Source organism: Prinia subflava, chromosome 4 (genome assembly GCF_021018805.1).
Source record: "Prinia subflava isolate CZ2003 ecotype Zambia chromosome 4, Cam_Psub_1.2, whole genome shotgun sequence".
Taxonomy (NCBI): domain Eukaryota; kingdom Metazoa; phylum Chordata; class Aves; order Passeriformes; family Cisticolidae; genus Prinia; species Prinia subflava.
In genome coordinates, this window is record NC_086250.1 from 22,043,091 (window position 1) to 22,064,281 (window position 21,191).

Consider the following 21,191-nt stretch of genomic DNA (forward strand, 5'->3'; position numbering starts at 1 on the left):
TTTTTTATGAATGAAAGGAATCCGCGGGTGAGTAATCCCGGGGAGTGAGGCTGGAGGCGCCGCCCGACGCCCTCACCCTGCAGCGGCCCCGCGGGACGCGCGCAGCCGCCAGGTGAGCGCCGGCCGGAGAGGCCCCTCCGCTCCCGACTCGGCTTCCCCACATCCGCGGGGCGGCCGGGAGAAGAGGGCGGCGGGTCCGGCATCGGCTGGAGGCCTCTTTGGCGCCGCCGAAGGCGGGTATCGGGAACGGGAGTAGGGCTGAGAGGAACGGGACGGGGTGGGGGCCGGCCGGCTGGCCGCGCTCGGAGTCGTCCGCTCTTCCTTTCCAATTCCTGGCCCCCGCCCTGGAGGGATCCGCCACCGCTCCTCCGGCTCCGGCGGCGAATCCCCGGCCCGGATTGCATCAGCTTCCAGCCGCTCAGGCTCCACCTTTCCCGCCGCCCCCCTACCAGCCCCTCATTGCTCTCAGGGCGCTCTCGGCCCCGTCCCGGCCCCCCTCGTCCCTCCGAGGGCTCTCCTAACGCGACCAGGGTTCCCCGGGGTGGGGAGAGGCTGCTGGGCTGCAGTCCAGGGTCCCAGACCCCCCCCCCCCCCACACACACACACTCTTCGAAGCCAGGGACGGGGAGGGACCGGCCATCGGCTTCCGTGACTTTCACTCCTGCGCTGCTGAATCACGGGGCGGCCGCTTCTCACCCGCCTGCGCTGCTGGTCGGGACCCTTCGCCCCCGGAGCCTGGGGACACCCGACCCTTGCACCCCGAGGTGCTCTCGCCGGGTGGTGGGGCGGCACCTCCACACGGGTCCCGGCTGGGTGACTTTGACACGGTATCACTCTATGGGGCTGCTGCTTTTACTTTCTCTTCAGCCTTGGGCGGATTCCGCCTGTGTTTCCTCCACGCGAGGAAGGATTGACTTCTCAGCAGGTGGCTGGCACATTTTGGGTGCCCTGGGCAGAGCAGCATCCCAGCCGTCTCGTGATGGGATGAAGGAGGGCGGGAGGTTCATCCTTACCCCATTATTATTATTGCTTACAGTCATCATTGCTATTAATGTTATTAATATGTACTTTTTTTAAAGGAGTGGGATGAGTCATGTGGCCTGGGGTGGGGGGGATGTGGGCAGCAGGTAAGGGACCAGCAGGGCCAGTGTCCTCTGTTCTGAGGTGAGGAACACAGGGCTGACAGTAACCAGCTGTTCTCCTGGCTGCTCAGCAGGGCCGGTGTGAGGAAAGGATGGCTGCAGACGGGCTCTCCAGCAAGGCTTTGAAGGTGAGCACCAGTGGGAACAGGGTCCTGGGAGTCAGGGGCCTCAGGATTTTGGGGGTCTCAAGCAACCAGCCCTCTCTCTGGCAGGTGAAACGGGAGCTGGGGGAGAACACTCCACTGCTGTCAGATGAGGAGCTGATGGGGCTTTCAGTGAGGGAACTCAACCATCACCTGCGGGGCCTCTCCAAGGAGGAGGTGGCGAGGCTGAAGCAGCGCCGTCGGACGCTGAAGAACCGGGGTTATGCTGCCAGCTGCCGGGTGAAGCGTGTCTGCCAGAAGGAAGAGCTGCAGAAACAGAAGATGGAGCTGGAGTGGGAGGTGGACAAGCTGGCCCGGGAGAACGCTGCCATGCGCCTGGAGCTCGACACCCTCCGTGGCAAGTACGAGGCCCTGCAGGGCTTTGCCCGCACCGTGGCCACTCACGGGCCCCCTGCCAAGGTGGCTACTGCCAGCGTCATCACCATCGTCAAGTCTGGCACCAACCAGGCTGCCTACTCCTAGTGCTGGCCTCCATCCCCCAGCTGGAGACAGTCCTCCCTGGGGTGCCTTCCCCATGAATTGCCTTCCAGCCCTTCCCCAACCTCTCCCCTGTCAGCACCTGTGCCCAAAATCTCCTTTCTCCCATCCCTTGATCTCCAGTTCCCCCAGGCAGGGGAATGCTGCTATGTGGGTGCTGGGATGGAGGACAGGACCTCACTGCTGGTCCCCATAGCCCCCTCACCTCTTGGGTGTGCAGACAGGAGAGCGCAAACCCAACACAAGCAGCAGTGGGAAGCATCCCACAGCTCCAAGCTGGTAGGAAAATGCCAGGTGCCTCTTTTTTGGGAGAGGGTATGGGAGAGCTAAATGTGGGCCAGGCAGTCCCAGGAGCATGTGCCAGAAGGGGAAGAGAGGTTTTGCAGTTTAGGGGAAGAAGGCATGATAGAGGGATATCAGCATTGGGCAGACAACCTGGACCACAGCTAGAGCAGGTGGGGAGGTGGAAGCATGTCTGAAATCTCTGGGGATGCAGATGGCAAGGGAAGGTTAGCAGGTCAGAGGGGGAGATAAAGTGGCTGATGTTAATGCCTGGTAAGGATGAATGGAATGGGAAAGCACTGTGGCAGCTTGTGGTGCTGGGGGACCCCAGAGGTGACAGTGATTGGGCACGGGGGAGCTGGGAGACATCAGTGGGTCAGCCCAGGCTTTTGTCCGCTAAGGCGAGAAGCAGTGGTGCTGTTTTATCTTTCTCTATCAGGCACATCCTTCACGCCTCTTCCTGCTGACAGGACACTCGGCCTGGCCGGGTGTCTGAAATGCAGCAGCACCAGCAGGAAGGAAGCAGAGGCAGCTGGAGCAGAGATAAACACTGTTTATGCTCAGCACAGGCCAGCTTGTATGGCCCTACCAAGCCTTCCCCGGTGCCCCACCACCTACAAAGCCTTTGGAAAGGTGCTCCCGGCCCTCAGAGTCAGAGATGTGGAGGCAGAGAGAGGGGTGGAGGTGCAGGTGGGAAATAGGGGTGGAGAGCATCCCTCCTCCTGGGAGCTGCCTGGCAGGCAAGGTAGGCTCCTCCCTTTCGTTTTCCTCCAGTTCGGCCACTAGTGTGGGATGACTGGCTCTTTAGCAGGCTAAAAGGCTGAAGAGCTGGGTTTGCTAAATACAGGCAGCACAGGGGAGGGAGCAGGAGGCAGGTCCATCTCGGGATCTGCTGCTGTAGATGACTCCCCCGCCCCTCCGTTCTGCACCTGCCTGGGTATTGCCACGCCAGCCGCCCTCGGCTGCAGCATCCATTTTTCCCTGTAGAGAGGTGCCTGCCATTCCTAAATGGGGCACTGTGGTTGGCATCCCCCACCCCAACTCCTCTTGGGTTTATTTATTGCACGAACATAAGTTATTTTCACGTCCTCTTTGCCATTCCGCCTCTTGGCACAGCCAGGATGTTGGTACAGAGCTGTACTTTATATTTTATATATGCAAATCACATTTTATCTTATAGAGCAAAAAAAACTTATTTATTTTCTGACTTACACAGTATGTGTCCTACCTGACTCCTCTGTATTTTGTAGACTTTACAAATAAAGTAAGTTCTTTTGTTGTTTTTTTTTTTCCATAGTGAGAGTGTGTTTAGTCATTCTTGAACATGGGATAGAGCTGTGTCTGAGACCAGGTTTTCTGTCTCCCTCTGGTTTTGCTGCAGGACATGCTCAAGAATGTGCCCAAATAATACGGATGGGGGATAGCTCATGGCTTTTTAGGACAAAACAAGGTTTATAGTTTCTGAGAGAAAAGGGCCAAAAAAGCATGCTTAATGCTGAATACTACCTGCCCCCCACCAAAGCACTTGCTTTCAGGAGCAGTGCAGCTGTGCTGACTTTCCTGAGAAAGACAATTTTTACTACAAAAATTCCCTCCAGGCTGTCCTTGGACCAGGTGCAGGAGAGGGAGGTGCAGGGCATCTGTGCCCAAAAACTTGCCTGTTGGGCAACCATATCACCTTACCTGGGAACACCAAGCACAAAAGCAGTAAGCTTCTGCCCATGGATGGCAGGAGAAGGGGAAGAAGTGTGGAAGGCACCTTATCAGGAGATGAAGCCAGACCTCCTCCCTATGTGGAAAAGCCACGCTTTCTCAGAGCTGTGCGGAAAGTGGTGAGCATGTTCCAAATACCCAGGTAGGCTGGGCCCCCAGCAGGCTGCAGAACTCAGGATGGTTTGCGGAGGGTTGACATTCCCATTCCCTCTGCCACTGCAAATAGCCCCAGCCCCAAACACTGCTCATGGAAGAAAATCTGGAAACCATTGTTTGCTGGGGCCCCCTCTCTCATACTGGTGTTTCACAATGAGCACCTAAGGAAGGATTCATCTCTACTCCAGGTTTTTGACACGTGGGTTTCACTCCTGCCTTGGGCCAGCAGTGGTGTCTCAGCCCAGAGTGCTGCAGTGATGCTTCTCCATCAGCTCCTACACAGACACATGGAGCTTTCCTTCCAAGAACAGGATGAGAGATCCTGACCCACCAAGCCTCAGTCCCTGCAAGGAGGAAAAACTCAAGAGAAGTCACCCAGACAGCACCACACAGAAGCAGTTTAAGTACAATCTATATTATCTCTATATTTTTTGTCATCATATTTGCTCATTTCTGCAGAGTATAACATCACAAAGACCAAAATAGAGAGCGGCTTGTTGCTCAGCTCACATCAGTTAAACACAATAGGTACAAAACTAGGTGACTCTGTCTTATTTATCATACTTTTTTTTCAGTCATTTATATACAAAGAACTACTCTATATGGAAAAATAATAAATCCCATGGGTATGTTACATGGTAAACAAAAAAGGAAGGAAGGAAGGAGAGTGGAAGCAGGTGAGGGAGAGCAGCTCCAAGGGTCTACTGGAACTGGCGCATTTCTTGGATCCTGGGCTACCATGAGCAGACCTACAAGACCATGGATGCCTTGGCCTCCTTGGTCTCGAGATCTTGTATTTGTTCCTTCAACACAAAGTGGCTTCAGAGCCAGTGTTTGCTCTGGCACTTGCTGGTCATGAGGGAGAGCAGGAAGCTTAGTGATGGATGATTTTGTGTACTGTTAAAAAACACACATATATATATAAAATCATAAAGTAGGGCAGCTGGCTTTTTGGGTACTAGTTCACCAAGCTCCTCTGAAGGCAGCTGGTGCAAAAGAGTTATACTTGAAACCATTACACACAGGATGCTTTGAGAATATCCACATCCTCTGCCCAGTGTGTGTGTGTGTATATATATATATGTGTGTGTGTGTGCAGGAGACATTTCAAAATAAGTTCTAAGAAATGCTTCTCTAAGCCTTCATGCTCAATGGGGCAATCACACAGATTTCAGCCACCCAAATGCAATAAAGATTGAGGGCAGTCACCAGGTGATACCGGGACATCACCAAGGGCTGCAAATGCAAAGAAAGGAGAGAATGGGATCATGTCTCATGCCCCAGTTTCCTAAGAGAGACAGTAACATCAGTATCTCATATTAAAGGACTATTAATCAAACCCATAGAAAACAGAAGCAAAGTCTGTTCAACCTTCAGCCCTGCTTTCCAGGTGGCTTATGAGGAAATTTTACCAAGCTCACACAAAGCCTGGCAGTGTGTTTGCATGTCTAATTAAGCAGTCACAAAATTAGGAAAATTAATAACCAACAGCATGGCATTGCAGGATGTGTGTGAATGGGGAAATCCAGCAGCAGAGAAGCTGCTGAATCCAGTGACCCTGTCTCTAGCTCCCTCAATAGTTCTGTTGCTCTCATCTGCTTCACCCAGAAACCCCAGAAACAGGACGAGGCACTGTCCTTAAGCTTTCCCCTATCTCATCCTCACAAGCAGGGAGCAAACCTGCCTCTCTTCAAGCCCTTTTGCCCAGCTTGGGCAGAGGTGCTGAATAAATGTGGCACTCTTCACTCACTGTTGCTTCTGAGACACTCAATGAACAAGCAGATGGATTGAGAAACAAATGTAAAGGTCAACTCCAGGCAGCAAACCAGACTCCAGTTCTCCTAACAGAACAGCAAAGAGCAATCCACAATCACACAGGTCTGCTCTTGGCAGGGGAGGCAACAAGCAGGAGAGGAACAGAGAAACTACAGCTGAACACAGCAACTTGCTCCAATCACTCAGTTTTGCTTCCTGCTTGCAGGTAGGAGCATCTGAGCTGTAGCACTTGAGTGTGCTGCCCACTTTTCCTCTAGATAATTTTAAGAAAGCAAGAGGCATTTTCTGGTCCCTGGATAGATCTACAGACAGATCACTTTTGGTTTGGTTCCACTAAGTACCCATGCGTTCATCCAAAACCCAACAGAAGCAACGGGAAGCCTCTCCCACTTCCATGGATGCTGGTTCCACCCTTGATAGCACTGCAGGTGCAGCAGAGCCTGTGAAATGTGCAGCAGCAGAAGCAGCAATTGCTGCCTCAGAAAATAAAAGGGACAAATTTGACCAGCCAGGTCATGTCAGGTTTCAAGCCTGCTCCAGCCTGCCCCAGAACAGCTACAGAAATAAAAAACAAAGGAGTTTGCAACATCCCTTCCTGAATATTCCAGCCTAAGGGTGAAACTGGTGTAGCTCAAGGAAAGTCAGTGATGATGAGCATGGGAAAAGCTACCTGTGAGAGACCAGGACCTGCTGTGGCAGCTACCTCTAACAGGGGCAGATATGATGCTGGGGGAGAGGAAACAAGAAGAAAAACTGGTTTTGTGTTTACATATCTTCCCTTCCCAAAGAGGGGTGAAGGGGCAAGAGGTCTACAAACTTCCACCATCTATCATAGCCAGTCCTCAGTCTTGTAAGCAGGAGACACATGCTCCAGGGAGGCTTCCTGCCACAGGAACCCCAGGGAGATGGAAGCTTGGACACCTGGTGATTAGAAAACTCCACTCTTGTGAAAAAGTAATTCCATCCCAACTGAGTTTCAATAAGCTTTTATAGCAATTGGGGATGCAGGGAGCCAAGGAACACGGAGAAAGCCATGTCCTTTTCCTCTTTGCTCCCTCAAGTGACTCAAGGACTCATAACCAGGTGCTCAGGAGGGTGGGGACAGATGTTCCTTACTTAGCACTATAGAAAGACCAGTCTCTGGTCTGGTCCTCAAGAATGCCTATGGCTGCATCCCCATCCTATTTCCCATGGATTACAGAGATGTTAGTACTAGGGAGTTGGGGAGAAAACTGTGCCTACATCAACCATTCAGGAAAAGAAATAGAAAGCAGTCAGGTTGTCCTGTTACGAAAAAACCAAAAACATTTTTGGCTACAACTCTATGCTCTGGCCAGTCACACTTCACACCACACTGGGTAACTGTGGGAGGCCAGAGCCTCAAACCCTGGAGCTTTGCTTGAATCAATTCAATTCAATTGCTGCTGTAAGGAATAGGCTCGAGCATGGAGTCCTGGCCATTCTGCCACCTCCACACTGCTCATCGTGTCTGTACCCACGAAAGCTAATGAGAAGTGCCCACTTCTGCAATCTTTACTCTCTAGGAAGTGATATGACTTGTGTGTTTCAGCATTAATAAATTATTTAAAAAAAAATAGAAGGAAAACAACAGCCTGTGCTGGCAGTTTCCCTGCCTAGAATTCATCATCGGAGCTCAGCAAGAGGGTCTTCTCGTTGTCACGGGCACCAGAGCAGCTGTGGGAGCGTGAGATCACATGGCTGCCATTGCGCCAGGGGGGAGCGTGCTCCAGTGTTGACTGTTGGGTGTACTGCTGGTAGGCTGGAGAGAAGTTGTGGATTGCATCTTGGACAATGTCATGGGGATTCATGGTCTCCTTGAGGCTGCTGGAGATGCTCTTCATGGGAGCACAGCGACCTGTTTGGGTAAGACAGGAAGGAACAAGTAAAGAACATTGCTGCCTTCCCCACAACCCTTAATATGAAGGTAAGGATAACAGGGAACATGCAGTCCTAGATCCCACAGAAGGTGCATTACAGACTTCCTTAAGCAGCTGCTGAGGAAATGCCACACAAATAGTGCTGAGTTTTACCAGGAGTGCTCCTAAACCCAGACACTGTGAGCCAAGTGAATCCACCACAGCACCAAATGGGGGACACACCATGAGAACAGGGCACATCCACAGTGACAACCTCCACTACACTCTGTTGGTGCCGGCCTGGGTGTGCAACAAATAGTCAAGTAGCGAGGTACTCTAAACACTTTCAGAAGACAAAAACTAAGTAATTTCTAAAAATACAGGAGAAATGGCATTTGCTATTCCACTCACTGAAAATTAAGACTGCTAGCTGATATCAAAGTGCCTATGGGAAAGACATCATACGAGTAAAAAGCAGTAAAAAGTAAGGGAAGGAGGGAAACAGGCAGTACTAGAGGCAGAACTGCTCCATGTGTAATGATGATACCATGAAGAAAGCATCAGCTGGAAAATGTACCACCCAAGTGCTAATCACAGAGGGAAGCTGTGCTTCCTTCTAGGAGCTGCCACGTCTCATGGCCTTTAGGTTCCATTTCTAGTGTGGGTTTCTGGCTCTGCTCCATTCTGGGATGAGCTCCCCAGAGAATCAAAGTATGCTGATCATCTGTGGCAATTATAAGAGTGAAGGGAGGCTGAGATGACAGCAGCTCCTTTGGGAGCCTGTGCAACTCTTTGGAGAGAGATTCCCACAACTCTTAACAACAAATGCTCTAAAGCTATGCGTTAATGCCCACACAGCCATCTTAACTACTTATAATCCAGACAACCCTAAAGCAGCTGTGTGAGGCAGTGAAGTTACAGACTTGTAAGGAAAAGGGAACAAGGGACCGGGCAGGTTGTAGGCAGGCTGGGAATCAGGAGAGAACAACATCCCACCTAAAAACCAACTGAGACAAACACACAAAACATGCTGTACCTACCGTATGGCCCATATGATGGAACAGCTGCATCAGGGACCAGTGGCCAAAGCAAGAGAGAGATAAAAGGAAGAGGAGAGAAAGACAGAGACAGAGAAAGAGGAAATAACAAGAACTGAACAAGGCCCACTGCCGAAATATTCCCCACTGTACTGACCTTTAGTATACCCTTTCATCACCTACAGATCTCATCTCCCCCCACTGCAACTATTGTTCTTCCAGAACCTCTGGGGCTGGCTGGGATGGAGGGGTCACCTACATCGACACTGCCTGAAGGCTGCTGTCTTCCAGCACCTCGGCACAGATCTCCCCCGGCAGGAAGGAATTCCTTTATTTGGAAAACACCGCATAGACTAGGCACAAAATCCCCTTTTCCCAGAGATAACATCCATCTTACTCTCCCCCAAAATAAGAATCTTCTTTATAGCAGCCCAGCTCTCACAAAGTCATTACAGGAAGATCCTCCTCCTCTATGACAAACATATTGCCAAAGCACAGCCTCATCTTCCCATGCCATATTCAAAACAGAGCCTGGTTTAGGCCCTGTCTCTCTTGCCTTCAGTCTGTTGCACAATCCAGAGCAGCGGAGTTCCTATTTGGGGATACAGGAAGAAGGACAAACCCACTCTACCGAAACAATGCAACACCTTAAGCCCTCAGGTCTGCAACAAGCTGTCGTGGGTGGCATGCTGGGGAACTGAAAAGGGAACAGCACAATTCAGGTAAGGTTTCTGCCCCAGAAAGCTGTTGCACAATAAATCTGTTCAGACACCATGCAGGAGGGGATGTGGCGTTTTCCAAGCTATCAGGTTGGGAGTCATATCAATGTGCTGGCTGCCTGAGGGACCAGTCTCCACCCAGTCTCACTACCAAAGAGACAAGCCACATGCACTGGCATACTTCCTACCTTGGGCATCAATTCTCTTGTCCACATACACTTTGTATGTGAAGGCGTGGCGCAGGGCAATGGCTGCAAAGAACATCTCCACACAAATGATGAAGTCTTGATAGCCAGCAGCTACTGTGCCTTCACCCACAGACACATTAGCAGAGTGGATTTTGGGGATGGCACCACACTTTTCCAAGATGGCCAACAGCATCCCTAAACAAAGTAATAAGTTCATGTAAATGTGCAGGAAACATGGTCTCACAGAAACTGCAAAGAATGGAAATAGCTGTTTGTGCTGTATGTCCTAGACACAACCCCACTCACCAGAGGAGCTACAGAGTGAGCTACAAAGACCACACCTATGGTCACTTGTACAACAGAGAAAGGAAGAATAAAATACAACAAATACATTTAGGCAAAGAATGTTCAAACACTGATCTTCTTCTATTCTCAACTGACACATAAACTGTGGAACTCACGGCTGCAGGACTTAATCAAGTCCAAAAGAGTTAAGAGGAGTCAGATATTTCTGTAAGCAATCCTGTGATCTCAGAGTTGTCCCAAAATAGGTTCTTTCACACAGTGCTCAAGAGGCCAATCCACAAAAAGAGTCAAGGTATTTGACTTATTTACAGTTCTGCATAGAAAGGAGTGCTGGCTGGCAAATACACAAAGCCAGCATGATGACTACCAAAGCTTTTTGCTATTTATACATTTTAGCAAACAAAGCCACTAATGTCCCTTGGCTAAAAATTACCTAATTCTCTTTTTAATTAGTGTTTTGTCTTCTATTGGTCTTCTATGATCCTCGCGCTGCTCATGCTAATTAGTCTATATGATCAGTCTTTCTCTCCTTTTGAGTCAGTGGTTTCTTGGATCAGTGGCCATGATCTCCCCCTGCCAGAATTATCTTTTATTCCATTGGAGCTGACTCAGCACAGTTGCTGACCTGTCTTTACGAGTTTCTTCCTTATCTTGGGGGTTTTGCCAAATGTCTTTGTGGCTTGTAAATTGTGCATTCTTTGTGTCCACTATCTGTGCTACATCCTTTTCCCCAAGCTTTGTGAACCCTAAACCTTAACAAGGCAATTCTACTGTCAAGTAATTTGTCTTTCTAATACCTGGATGTCACTTGGAACTTGTTTGTTAGCTGCTGTTTCACAGATTAAACCTCTTTTCTTGTTGATTAGACTTGAAAGCATACAAAGATCAAACACCAAAGAACATCCTTTCTTAAGGAAATTTTGACATATTCCACATTTTGCAAAATCATCACTTGCATTAGCTAGAACAAAAACTGAAGTAACAGAACTTTTTATTAAGCATATTAGTGTTTTTGACACACCACTGTAAGAAAGAGGTTTCTCCCTGTCTACTTAGTGGCTGCAGAATTTCAGAGAAGACGAAGCGTGTGACCAGGCCTCCAGATGACAAACTAGACAGCTTATTAGTTTGTCTGTAAATAGGGAGGATGGGCTATACTCAAACAGCCTAAATTCCACCTAAGTTCCTACTCAATTAGTCTTTGAAGTGCAACTCAGTAAACCTAAGTAGGGCACTGAACAGGGAAATGCTTAGAGCGAATTAGTCAGAAGCACTAAGCTTAGGTGGAATTTCTACTTTCTGACTGTGCCTCTGCTTCATGTATGAATGAATATATGTATGAATTCTGAACGTCCTTCTCCCAGCAGTGGTTCTGTGGCAGAACACACTGCATCCAGTCACCTTGTTGCTTCACATACATCACAGACATACCATTAAAATTTTATTTATAGAGCACTAAAAAAAAGCACTAAAAATTTTTAGATGTGCCAATTTAATCAATAAAATGGTAGCATGCAAATAAAATGTTGGCAGCTTGTGCTTTATGATTGTTTCAGGAATGCGGAGGACTCTTTACCCTATCAGCTGATTTTGCCAGGTACATATTCTTGTGCACACACACATAAAGATAATAAGGATTCAGGAGCATATAAACAAAAATTAAACTGAGCAAAACAGGTTTCCCAGAGAAAAGCAATTAATTACTAATAAACCAAATGGAATACAGAAAGACATTCCGTCTATTAATCAGCATGTGCTCTATCAACTCCTGTGTCTGAGCCCCTGCAGAGTGCTCTTTGTGCCTACCAAGGGAAGGGAAAAGCAGCTCACCTTGCCAGAAGGACAGGAAAATGACAGACTTCACCATGAAGAACTTGAGGACTGGGCTATAGGGACTGAGCAGCTCACGTGTGGCAAAGTAGAAAAGGAAGAGGGCATACAGTGCCAGGCTGACAGAGATGTTGTAGATGATCGTCACATAGAGGTAGCCACTGGTTACACTGAAAAGAGAGGATATGAATACATGAAACTTCAGCATGATGTTTTCCCCTTGCCACTGTCAACAGAGAGTTCCAAGAGTCTCTTTCCTTCCTGCCTCCCTGTCCCATTCCCACCCCCAAACCAAGGTAGAAGAAACATGAAACTAAAAGAGGGTTACCTCTACCCTCTTTTCTCATGCACATCAGCCCATGTAGTCCCATCTTTTCTCATGGCTCAGCACACACAAGGACAATAAGCAAAGCCAGGCAGAGAAGGGGCAGCCAAATCTTGTATGCTAAATAAATAAACTTACTCAAAGTCACCATCCTGGTACTTGCCAAAGGCCTGAAGGATGACTGTGCTGATCGCCATGAGGGGCTTCACCACACAGAACTGCAGGGTAGCCTACAGGAATGAGAGAGGAGGAATGAGAAGGCACGTGGTGCAAGAGGACAAGCTGCAAAACCAGCATCACAATGGAGTGTCCACTGGAACTGCTCAGCAGGGCAACACAGTCCAGTCCCAGCAGGACGTCTGACCCTGCCACTTGCTAATTGATTGTGCTTGAGGGCTGCAGCACCCAAAAGGAGATGAAGGAGTTTCAGAAGATGTACATGTGATATCTACTTGTCCAGAATGGGAAGAAAAACTTCTCTGTAGGGTTTTTCCTAGAAGCTGCTCACCCCCACTCTTTCAGAGGTGCTTTTCATAGGGTGCTCTGCAGCACATTTATGCACTGTAACAGTATGAAAAACAAAATATCCCACACTGTGCTATGGCACAGACACAGCAAGTTTAACAGTGACAGTGGGGAAGGAAAGCAAACTCCAGTCCATAGCTGTCACAAAGTTAGGCAAGAAGGTCCCCTGGATCAGACGGGTACTCTGCTGTCTGAGGAGGAACTTTTGACAACTGCCACAATATTAAGGCATTTTGTAAACATAGCAATGTGTGTTGCTACACACAAGTTAAGAGCTATTCTGTTGTCATACACATGACCTTTACTGAATCTCCCTAGAGATTCCATGGCTCTTGGGATAAGGCCTATCCATCTGCCTGTATAAACTACTGCTCCTACTGGGATTGAGTGTTCTCTCAAAGCCACCACATTCTTCAACTTTCTGCAGATGTTGAACTTCAAAGTCCTAAAAAAGGGAAGACTTATGGCCCTAAAAGTGTCTCCCTGAAGAGATGTGGCCTGTGTCTCCCTGAAGGAGGCTGGAAGAACCTGGGTAGGTGCTGACCTGTGTGCATGTGAGGAGGACTATGAAAGGAAAGAAGGAAAAACCAAACAGTAATAATTGCTTTGGATATGATACAATTTGTTAGTGGTCATAAGACTTCAAGGAGATTAAAAACCCCAGCACATGCCAGTTAGTGAGTCACTTTAAATATGTGAACTGGAAAAGGTCAAGCTAATTGGTAAACAACTCCATCCTCTGAGCTTCTGGAACCTCCTTCTGATCTGGGGACATTTTGACCATTTCCCTGCAATCCAAACCACCATGTACTATTTTTAGCTGCTTCTTAAAAGATGCTATAGCATATGGGAAGCACATGGATGGTATGTGACCCATGTGTGAGGGTCACCAGACAGAAGCCCAGCAAAGAATCTTGATCAAGGCATGTTTAAGGAAGCAAGTTGTTCAGATTTCACACCACAGACACCAGCACACCCCTACACTGCTGGAGATCCACAGGCAACACAGGCAGACTGACTGACCCACAACAGGCACTGGCCTGAGAAAAGCTGGGCAGGGGACAGCATGAAGGTGGTAAGAAAAGATGTTTATAACACACAGATTCCTTCAGGATAAGAGGGACTGGAAAGAGCAGAAAATGGGCAGGTGGGAGGCAACAGAAGTGCCAGAGATGCTGAGAACAGGACTAAAAAGAACAAGATGCTCCTTTCAGCACATTCCTCTTCCTGATCATCACGATGGTGGATATTGCACAGATCAGTGCTGACATTGGTTCTGTTACCCTTTCGCGCCAGCCTTCCCAGGAGTTTGCCTTGAAAGGTCTTCCCCAAAAATCCTGGAATTCTAGAAGTACCAGAAACTGAACCTTGACATCAACGATTTCTCACCAAGACAATATTAAAGTTCAAGCCAAGATGGATGGAATTATTTAAGCATCTCTTTGCAATACACCTCCCTCACGGTCTCCACAGCAGACTTAGCAGCTAGCAAAGAGCAGGCATGAGTAGAAAAATTGCTGCCAGATACCAGCAAAAGAAAAGCAAAATATCTACCAAAGACAGAGTATCAAATGACCTGGGATCTGTGGATGCCAGCAGAAAAAACATACCTTCCCCATTCCCCAAAGTGTGTTTCTAGTCTTCACTGTTGTGAACAAAATTTCCAAACAGACATGTGCAACCCAAGTGGTGATAAATGCAAGAGGCTGTGGACATGAGAAGCAAGAAGTCTAAGGGAAATTATTTCTCCAGCATTCATTCACTTTCACAGGTGTTATATCTGTTTACAATATATTGAAAAGGTAAAAGTTAATATTAGGAACCATAAGAATAGGTAATGCAGTGAATCAACCAAGGAGTGTCCAGATGAAACCCATGAGAAACAGCTGAAGCAACAAACTGGGTTCAGACTAGAAAAGAAAAATATCAGGCAAGAAAACAGAAAAGCTGTAAGGGCAAAATATGGGGCAGGGACAAATAGAACAGATACGCAAAACAAGTGATCCTTCGAAAATGGCCACTTGTGAAGCACAGCTTAACTGGATATTACCATGAGGATGCACTGTACTTTTGATGTTCCTGCATACTGCTAAACAAAGAGGATGGGCCATGATGTTCAGAAGCCATGGCAGACAGACATCTAGACCTGCTGACTGAAATGACAATGACCTGAGCCCTTTCAAAGAACCAGATCTGCTTCACACTGGCTCCACAGAAACCTCTGTGTTCACTTCAGCAAGTGAGCAAAGCCTTGAAATTGACCTGCTGTTTCATGATAGCCAGAGGTGACTGACCTGCAATGAGCAGACAAGGGCAGTATAGAGGTTTAGGTCTCCCCCATTCACCCACCCTCGACATACCCAGTTCAGCACAGACAGACACGCACAATGAGCAATACTCGGTTCCTCCTACAAACGAATGTGTCATGCTTAACCTCCGCCCCCTCCTCAGCTCCAAACCACAAGAGCAGCACTGGGAATTTAGGAGGCTGTTACACAACTGTGGGGTGTCTGCAACACAACACAGACATGAATTTCTTAGAGCTGAGACCTCTGTAATCCAGCAAGGAAAAGAGTTTCTTCTTAGGATTAACATCAGTTCCAGCAGATAACTTGTGTCTTAAACAAAGGCCTTTCTGATGTGGGGTTGAATAGAAAATGTTAGAATCATTCTTAACAAACAAACCAACCCTGAAATACCTCCTCTTCTCAGCAGTCTGCAGGCCTCTCAAAATGCTATTAGAGCCCCCCCTCAAAGATCTAAGAAGTTCAGCATCAAAAGGCACCATTACCACCCACACACACAATTTCTGCAGAATGTCCCAGAACTTCCAGCCCATACCTGTTTGCAGAATCTCAAGAATCCAATTGAGTATGTCTTTCCCCACAAGCAGCAAGTCCCGTACACACAGCTGGACCTAAAAGAGCCAACACAAGATGACAGAGTTCACAAGCAAGATTTGGGCAACAATGCAAGATTCCTACCCTCTTTAACTACCTCTCTGTAGGAAAGTTGCAGGACTGGTGCTTTCTGTAACAATGACTGCAGTTACAGCCATATCCTCTTTCAGAGACAGGTCTAAAACAACATCCTGACTATACAGTGTATTTTTTTTTTCCTGTCACTGAGTAGCATGGGAAGGAACATAGATCCTAGAGGACACACAATCAACTGAAGACAGAAAAGATTTAAAGGAGGAGAAGGGAGTAAGAAAATAAACAAAGGAATAGGCAGGTGTCCAGAAAAACTGTGAATCAGTCCAGCTTGCCTAAGAGGATGTGATCAGTCTGATCTGTCTCTGACCAAGGTACTGGTAAATCATCATCATCCATGCTGACCAGTTCCAGCAGACAGTTGCCACCTGACACAGTTTTTCAGGACAGGGATAGAGAAATAGTAGATGGGCACAGAAGGAGGACAGCGTCATGCTGTAAGCACAATACTCACTCGATTGGTTTCCCTCTGATCTCAGACATGATGGAGCTCTCCCCTCCCAAGTACTCATAGCACAGGCTGAGAAAGTTGTATATTACAAAGGCTGCAAAGACATCAATCACAGTAAAATGACAATCAACTTCAAAACAGGTGCAAGGACCAAGAGTAAAGGCAACCGACCAAACATTAGCAGGAACTGCTTATGCAGCACCTTTCCCTCCAAAGCACTCCAGATTTTCACTGCATTTATCATCCTGCCTCAGCACTCTGACTATCTGAATGGGAGTCTGGCCAAGGTCCCAGGCCAGTTCCATGACTCATGCCCAAAGGGTCACAGAACCATTTAAAACTGTGGTCAGTCTCTATTTTATTCGGCATCTGTAAGATACCACTCTTTATAGGGTTTCTGTGCATTATTCCAGGACATTACACTGGTACTAAATAACCTGGAAAAGGTATCTCTGATACATCAGCCATATGTTATCTCCTGTATTTAACCTTTTAGCTGATAAACATAGTTTGTCATCAAACAGTGTCTTATGTCAGACATAAGAATTGAAGAAACTGAGAGTGAAACAACAATCAGTGAAACTCGGTTTTCTTGTCTTGTGGGGACTTTTGCAAAACCGGCTTTGTGCTTCATTTTCTCAAAAAGATGAAATTTCTTGTGTGCTGAATAAACTTCTCTTTAGGCCACTCTTTTATGCCCTCCCCAGCAATCTGGTGCAGATGACAGCCTGACCACCAACACTCTGCCCTATTTCAGTTCCCCATAACTACAGATGTATTTCCTTTCCATGAGATCCAAGCTTGCTTAAATATGCATGAAGTGAGCCTGTCTACACCCTGTCTGCCACTCTATAACTTGACTTGTTGTAATTGCTGTTGGACCCTCAAAGTTGTGAGATTTTTTAGGGCAAGGACTGCATTTGTAACAGACAACCTTGGAGCAAAATGGACAGACCAGATGATCATCTGGTCAGATCCTTGCAACATTATATTCTATGGTCACCTGTGTCTGGACTTTCCCTGGAATGACAATACCCAAATCTTGTTTTTTGCCCCAGGTAACTGGGATAGAAACAGCAGTCTCAAGGAACTTTAAAATAAAAACAGAAACCTAATAATGTACAACACTGAGAAGCTGATCTCCCCAAGCAGCCAGTTATTAGACCTGAGGTCAATTTCTCCACATGAATGAACTTTTTAAGTCAGACAAAATCTTCTATAAGCATCCAAACTATGCCCTAGCAAAGAGATACTCCACACTCCTCAAAACACTCACAGTCTCAAAACATTGTACTTATGGCTTGTAGATGTGTCTAGCTGGCAAGACTGCTATGGCACATAAAAACCAGTGGTATACATGCTTCTATGTATGTAACTGAGATATTGTTATTCCATCTGTAATCCTTATTATTGAATGAAATTCACACAGTAACGATTTTGCCAAAGTTTTAATTAGGACAGAAAACACCAACCACGAAAAACTTATTTAAATAACTGTGGTAACCTCTTTTGCCTTCAATTTTCCTACAACTTGGCTGACAGCTCCCAGAGCCCAGAAGAAGAAAAGCTAAGCTTTTCCTATTGTCCTCCAGTGACCCCTGCCCTCTGATGTGGTCATTACAATACCAGCTGCCCACTCCCCAAGCACTGGGGAAGAGACGACATCAGAGGAAGAAAATAAAACAGAGAAATATCTGCCCATTCATCCCCAAAAGAAGTACTAACTAGCAAAGCTCATCACACCAGCAAAGAACTCTTCTCCCATTCTTGATCCACATCCATCAGATAGTATTCATGATATCAACATAACAAGAAAAAACCCAAACAAACTCTATTTGTGTCAGAGTTTCTGACACCCTGGGTTGTACAGAAGCAGTCACATGAAAGAGTAACACCAGAACAGGCTCCTCCTAACACACACTACAAAATATAGTCCACAAATGGCTTAAGAGAGCTTTCAAAACTTATTAGTAGGGTCTTCCACCATTCCCTAACAACCTACTTTGCAATGTAAAACCTTTCCAAAAAATAAAGAAGGTGGATGGCAAGAAAGGGGAAGAGGACAAAAAGGCTGTTTTGAAGCAATCCCCACAAAAAGTGAGGGAGAGAACCTACTTTCCTAGGGTGTTTTCACCTCCACTTGTAGTTTTTTCACACAGGCCAACATGCTGAGGTGAACTCTGGAACACGGGCAGCCTCCTGAGCAGATGCTCAAATGTTTGCAAACTCCCAGAGCAAGAGAGGCAGAGGGATAGTGGCTGTTGCTAGGAGAGCAGCAGGCTTCCTGCTAGACCTATACACACCCACAGAGCAGGCAAAGAAAAAAACCCAGGCCCAACAAACATGCTTTCTTGCATCACGTGTGTGCATTTGCCATCTGCTGCTGCATCCAGAGTATTGTTGTGGATGTGAAGGAAGGCCTGCTAGTCCCTTCAGCCGATTAACTTGTTCTCATGGCCAAGGGCAACTCTCCGCAATGCAGATCTCACAAAAACAACTGCACCAATGATTTAGAATTTAATGAGGGTATGGTGATAAATTGTCCACAAAAAGACACTGCTAGAGTGCAATATCTCCTGCTGAGTGGGTAGAGGCTTCTTTCAGGATGAGACCAGGAGGGAAGCTACAATAGCATTTATGGTAAAGTAACCACTTCCCTCACATACAGTGCTAGTGATACTACATCACTGCAGCAGATAACCAAAACTAAGCAGGTGCTCATCCTGAACAGGGCACCCTCTCTTCTCTAGGACTTCAATGCACTTTACACTTCACCAGCCCCAGCCTGTGGCCACTGTGCTACCCTGTGCAAGCACACAAGTGGCCACAGGATGGAACCAGAAGAATACATTGCTAACAACCTGCACCAGGAACACAGGACAAAGCAGGTGTCTGGCTGCTAAGTGCTGTTAAAAGAGACAGGAGCTAAGCAATACCTCAATTTTTAACACCCAGATACCATCAGATTTTTTGGCTTTACCAAAAGCTTTTACCTTCCTGAAGCAAAGGATCCCAGAAAACCATAAATTTAGTCTCTACAGAAGCCTGGAGGGAAGGCTCATGCTCAGAGGCCATTGAGAAAGGGTCGAGTTGGACAGGGCTTTGAGCAACCTGATCTAGTCAAAGATGTCCCAACCCATGGCAGGGGTGCTGCATTAGATGATCTTTAAAGGTCCATCCTATGACAAACTATCCTAGCATTCTATAATTTTCAGTCACTAAGCAAGCTATGGTCATCCAGTCAGGCACACCATTCAGTAGGTGACAGCAATGCTCCCTCCATGTTCCCAGCCAGAAATAAAGTTCTTTCAGGGCTGAGACTTCCCCCTGACCATTTCTGTCTGACCCTTCCTTACCTTCATAGCAGTCCCGCACAGTGCCGAAGTAAACATAGTACTGGTCATTGGTGAAGAACAGGAGACTGAGCCATGAGTCAAAGGCATAAATGGGCACAATGAAGAGGATCCGAACGATGTAGCGCTGTTCATTTGGGCAGCTATAGCAGCGCAGATGCATGTAGATCTGAGAGATGGAGAGGGGAGACCAGGATAAGTGGTATATGGAGCAGAGAGGAGAAAATAGAACTGGAGAGTCAATTGGGCCAGGAAAAACAAACTCAGTAAATAACCTCTCGACTGCCTTCAACAGCCTCAAGATGATGAACATAAAAGAAAAATCATTGTTACCATATAGCATTGACATAGCAACCCTTAGTTTGCAGAGAGGGGGAAGGAGAGGGAACAGAAAATGGAGGCATTTCTAATCTAGTTTCTTAAAGGGAATTGATTTATTTTTCCATCACCTTGCTCACATTCTTTTTGTTCATATCTTTTTTGCCAGCCATCAGTCCCACATTCCTACTATCCTCTTTTAAGTACCTAAGATTCATAACACTGCAGGCTGCTTTTCTCTGAAAAGGGAAAGTCCACACACTTAAGTGCACGCTTATTGTAAGCACTCACTCTACCGGCTGTTTTGGAAGCTTTAGAGACTTTCACCTGAAACAATCTAGGAAGCCCTTTACAGCACATCCCAAAGCTGGTAAGCCACAGCCCATCTACTGAAAAGGTGTCATTCTGCACATGGGTGACAGCACAGCCACAAAGGGTCAGCCATCAAGGGAGCACTGAGCTCATGCAGCGTGCTCAAAGGAACCTCACAATTTGTTCTGTCTGACTGCACACATGCCAACTCCTCTAAGTCATTGGCTGAGGGAAGCACAGCAACCCCACCCTACCCACTCCCACAACTCACACAGTTCCTTAGCCATCATTAAGTCCCACACGTAAGATGCTTTTTTACAGAATACCCACCCCCTTGAAAAGGTACTGACCACAAGCACACTCTGAAGATGACCAAAACCCTATATGCAATGCCCTAATAACACGGGCAGAGTTTCAGCACAATTTGTGGGTACGCTCTCTTGACCACGGAGTCAGGAGAGGCAAGGCTGCTGTACCACAATTCTCACTGAGCTGCTGTCCTAGCTGCTGGAATTAGTAACAGCCAGCTGATTACATATGTGCCTCACCACTGACCGATTCTGCTGCCTGAAGAGGTACAAGCATTCACCTGAAGCTTCACCCTGCATTTTAGGGTGCTGTGAGGATTCTCCAGAGACTAAACAAACATACATTGACAATCTCATCTTTCCACTGTAAGGGACAGGGGCTTGTGTCTCCCCAGCTGTCTGTTGCTTGTCCCTTGCTGGTCAAAATTGACCGAAGGGCTCAAAAATATTTCCGATTCCTCTTCTTAACCCATGAGAAGCTCACAAAAAGCTCATTTCCTGAGGAGAACAGACTGAAAATAAGCTAATGAACCTTAGAGATATTTTTGCCTTGTGACAATCCTAGTGACACATCTCATCCAGAAGAGACAGCTGACATCAGAGTTCAGATGACTCCAAGCTTTGCCCTTGTCAAAAGGGATGTCAAAAGAGCCCTGTGATCCTGTGTGCCTAGGAGAGCACAGGAACTGTTGTAGTGTAAGAGGACAACAGCACGTTTCAATCAGCAGTGTCTCTCTGGCACTGACCTCCATTGGTTTCTTCAGAGGAGGGCATTAATGCCTAACTGTGCAATGTTATACTGCAAAAGAAAATTTCTTCCTACCCTCAATTGGGTAGGAAGATCAATTTGACAGGAGGATCCATGGCACTTGTACTTGTTACCCAAGCTGGTGAAACTGCAGGTGTTACTCTTATTCATCTGTGACTAATCCATTTTTT

At 47.1% G+C, this 21,191-nt stretch overlaps 2 protein-coding genes across 9 annotated transcripts in view; one reads left to right on the plus strand and one right to left on the minus strand.

Moving 5' to 3' along the window:
• The first annotated feature begins 11 nt into the window (after window positions 1-11).
• MAFF (MAF bZIP transcription factor F) lies at window positions 12-3,361 on the plus strand. 5 transcript variants are annotated; one of them, XM_063395890.1, is made up of 3 exons: window positions 12-27; window positions 1,214-1,270; window positions 1,355-3,361. In XM_063395890.1, the coding sequence occupies exons 2-3, from the start codon at window positions 1,235-1,237 to the stop codon at window positions 1,766-1,768; spliced, it is 450 nt and encodes a 149-aa protein (XP_063251960.1). In that variant the 5' UTR covers window positions 12-27; window positions 1,214-1,234; the 3' UTR covers window positions 1,769-3,361. The 5 variants fall into 5 exon arrangements, with proteins under 5 accessions (XP_063251960.1, XP_063251961.1, XP_063251962.1 ...); XM_063395891.1 differs by having other exon boundaries at window positions 13-112; XM_063395892.1 differs by having other exon boundaries at window positions 21-112; window positions 1,217-1,270.
• Window positions 3,362-4,328: 967 nt separating this feature from the next.
• The window catches only part of TMEM184B (transmembrane protein 184B), a 30,392-nt gene continuing 13,529 nt past the window's right edge, over window positions 4,329-21,191 (minus strand). For all 4 annotated transcript variants that reach the window (XM_063395887.1, XM_063395886.1, XM_063395885.1 and 1 more), the window contains 7 exons: window positions 19,318-19,483; window positions 15,965-16,055; window positions 15,359-15,434; window positions 12,131-12,222; window positions 11,668-11,837; window positions 9,532-9,726; window positions 4,329-7,586 (listed from right to left, as the gene is read on the minus strand). In XM_063395887.1, the coding sequence (XP_063251957.1) occupies window positions 7,345-7,586; window positions 9,532-9,726; window positions 11,668-11,837; window positions 12,131-12,222; window positions 15,359-15,434; window positions 15,965-16,055; window positions 19,318-19,483 (1,032 nt within the window). In that variant the 3' untranslated portion in view covers window positions 4,329-7,344. The remainder of the gene's footprint in view (window positions 7,587-9,531; window positions 9,727-11,667; window positions 11,838-12,130; window positions 12,223-15,358; window positions 15,435-15,964; window positions 16,056-19,317; window positions 19,484-21,191) is intronic.